We start from the raw sequence: 3,597 nt of genomic DNA on the forward strand, positions 1-3,597 counted from the left end.
AGTTTAGACATTCTGAACTCTGGAATCATAAAAAATTTCAGATTCCTGATCGCCATCATAAGCTATGATTTGCTATTCTTGTGTTTTCAGATTCTCTTTATGTTATCGGCTTCTAATTATTCAGTTCTCCTCCATTTAGGAGGACTCTCTCGATTATCTCTTATCATACGAATTTTAATTATTTAGCTGTATGTTTCACTTATCAGAATAGATAACTATGATATCCTCGTTCATTTTTCACCCTTCCTTCCTCGCGGCCTATCTCTGTCACTTGCTCGCACGTGGCATCCCTCGCACCTCTTACCTTTTCTGCTCGACCCTCTTCTTTATTTATCTGCTCACAAGCTGCTTGAATCCATTGGGCAACAAAACTATCGCTCTCTTCCTTCCTCTGCCTTTCTATCTTTCATTCTATCTTCACCAACCCAATCTGCCATTCGAATTCGTCATTTCAAGTGACATACATGGCATTAGAAGCCGTGTTCTTTCAGGACCTCTTAAGCTGCAATGTGAAGGACATTTACAGCCACTGGGAGATAGCTGGACTGATAGACGAGGAGAAATCGCTACCTTTCTATGGAAATTGGGAGGCTTCTTGCTATTCATATACAGGGCAGGTTTTGCAAGAATGGGATGGAAACTCCTCAACACAGCCACTTGATCTTGGAGAATCCACAGCAATGGCGGAAACATCGCACAAGGAAGACAAAGCAGCGGTGACGTCTTCGGCATCCAATGGAAGAAAGAAGAGGCGTCGAGCCAAGAGTTTAAAAAATAAAGAGGAGGTGGAGAACCAGAGAATGACCCACATTGCCGTTGAACGCAACCGGCGGAAGCAAATGAACGAGTACCTTGCTCTGCTCCGCTCTCTCATGCCTCTCTCTTACGCCCAAAGGGTACCCCTCTCTCCCGCCTCTCAGAGTCTCTCTTTTTTTTTTTTTTTTTTTCTTAAAGATGGATCGACTTTTTGCTGAAATCAATCAAAAGCCCTGCAGTTTTCTAAAAAAGAATGTTTTTTTTTTTATTTTTCATAAAGGAACCTTTTTTAACAAATTATTACATCAAATTTTCATCTTGGGGATCCTAAATTAATTAATGTACAGGGCGACCAAGCCTCCATCGTCGGCGGAGCCATAAACTATGTGAAAGAGCTTGAGCAGCTTCTTCAATTTCTTGAGGTTCGTAAACAACTCAAGCAACAGGAAGAGAACAGAGTTCATGACCTGACACCACTTGCCCGGTTCTTCAGCTTCCCCCAGTATTCATTAACCAACACCACCGCCGCTGCAGCCGGCGGCGTTGACACAGTTCCGGCGAACCCGTCGTCGTTGGCCGACATAGAGGTAACAATTGTGGAAAGCCATGCCAACCTAAAGGTACTATGCAGACGACGGCCAAAACAGCTTCTTAAACTGGTGGTTGGGCTACAGAGCCTCCGGCTCTCCGCCCTGCACCTTAATGTCACCACCTTTGAGGCCATGGTGCTCTACACATTTAGCCTCAAGGTAAGCCTATCATTAACGACCGGAAATAATACGGTTCAAAATAAACATAAAAATTAGGTTTTTTACTCATTAGTTTATATGTTTGAGGGAGTTACTTGTGCTCATTTATCACTTCTACGAAGGAGAGATTTTTAGAGTATATTTGAGATAAATAATCATAATTTTATTTTATTATTATTTTTATGTAATTTGTTTGTTATTTTTATTTCCAGATAACCATCACAATTTCATTTTGTTATTACTTTATCAATTCTTTTGAGAAATATTTATGAGAAACAATCATTTTTTGCCATCGTTAAGTTATTTTTTTCATAATAACTTCATAATCAATTTTATGAAAAACTGCAGCCATCCCAAATAAGCTAGCTCTTAATTTCAAGCATAACGCAAATTTTTTTTGATTAGTATGCCTAATAATAATATTAATATCAATTATGACGTAGTAAAATACTTACTAAATCTCTTCCTAACATTAAGGTTTTGTCTGGTATGACTTTCTCGCTGCTTCGTAAAGCAATTTTTTAGTACAAAAATTTTATTTTTGTGCTAGAAAGCTGCTTTACGAAGCATAAAATAGATTAATTTTGTGATCCACATGCATGTTTCAAATGATTGAGTAAAGTTTTTTTTATGTATGAATCTCGATTGTATTTAAAAGTATTATTCTGAGGCTGGATTGTCGACGTGAAGGACTCAGAAGAGAAACAGGTTGTTGAGATAAATATAAGAAAAAAAAGAATTTCACATCAAAAGATGCTGGTAATGGCCCATACCCATCTTTTCCCATTAGTTTTTTTTTTCAGAAAATTTAACTTCAGACATAAAAATATAAAGAAATTATACATTTGATTCATTGTGTATGATCATAGATCTTCTTCTGCAGGTCGAGGAAGAGTGTCAACTTACAACGGTGGAAGAGATTGCAGGTGCAGTTCATCAAATAGTGGGGAGGATTCATGAGGAAGATGGGTTCTATTCTTCTCGCTGAGATGGGAAAATTATTACGTGTGGCGTTCAGATTCATCCAGATTCGTCTCCGGACAGTCTGGACAACGCACATAATAATCTCTTGCTACGCACCACATAACCCGGGGCCCAATGCATTCGGGTGATGTGGCATGTCCGGATTCGTCTCTGAATGATCCGAATACCGCACGTAATAATCTCTCGCTGAGATGAGCCAAATTGGTTTTCCATGGCTGCTTTGCCACACATATTTGTGTGGAAAGAAAGTGTTGAGAGTTAGATCTAGAAAGGCAGGAGCACTTTTTGATGTCATTTCTTTGATGGGAAGTGGAAGTCTTGAGGAGAATGATGAAAAGGCATATGAGGGAACATTGGGGGGTTTTGTCAAAATAATTGGGTTTTGTGAAGAGAGTGGGTGTTGAAATTTTCATGAGATTGTGAGCAGAGAATGAAGGAAAGATTCATAATGTTTCCGATAAAAGGAGGTGATCCGTTTCATGCTAATTCCGCTTGTGACTTGCTTTGTTTTCTGGCATTGGCATCAGCTTTATTTTTTCTCTTTTTTATTTTTATATCTGGTAGGAAGTAAGCAAGATATTTTTATGCAACTTAAAAATGTTGAAGTTGATGCCTTATATGAAAATTTTAAATCATATCGATATGAAAATATTAGTGATTTAATTTCATTCATGAGTTTAAATTTTGAGTTTGAATTGGCTTCGATTGCTATTGTATCGTGTTCAATATAGGCTTCATTTGAGATAGCTTTTGACCACTGTTTTTAAGGCAACTGGAATGGAGTTCGATCAGAATGTCAGACGAATCCTTTCACTATGGATGCTTGGGGCGTCACAATGCATATATGGTGTAACACCTTAGAATTAAATTTGGAATAATTATTTATTTTATCTTTCTAGTTGTAGCCTATAGTAGATGATCAAATTACTCCAAAAGGCAGAGGTAACGAATCTTAATTATTTTTGAAAGCCACACGTAATAATAATAATAAAAGAGGAAAAATAATGACATACAAAATGAACATATGATAGGATGAAAACACCACATTAAAGCTGGATATCATGCCTTCCTGAATAATAACTTGATGCATATATATATATATATATAT

General features: G+C 37.4%; 1 protein-coding gene across 1 annotated transcript; it reads left to right on the forward strand.

Annotated features, from left to right (window-relative positions):
• The first annotated feature begins 340 nt into the window (after positions 1 to 340).
• On the forward strand, positions 341 to 3,000 carry LOC110107102 (transcription factor bHLH96). Its single transcript, XM_020837260.2, has 3 exons — positions 341 to 896; positions 1,104 to 1,505; positions 2,389 to 3,000. The coding sequence occupies exons 1-3, from the start codon at positions 465 to 467 to the stop codon at positions 2,491 to 2,493; spliced, it is 939 nt and encodes a 312-aa protein (XP_020692919.1). The 5' UTR covers positions 341 to 464; the 3' UTR covers positions 2,494 to 3,000.
• The last annotated feature ends 597 nt before the right edge of the window (positions 3,001 to 3,597 follow it).

The sequence above is a fragment of the Dendrobium catenatum genome, unplaced genomic scaffold (genome assembly GCF_001605985.2).
Source record: "Dendrobium catenatum unplaced genomic scaffold, ASM160598v2 original_scaffold_13026, whole genome shotgun sequence".
NCBI lineage: Eukaryota > Viridiplantae > Streptophyta > Magnoliopsida > Asparagales > Orchidaceae > Dendrobium > Dendrobium catenatum.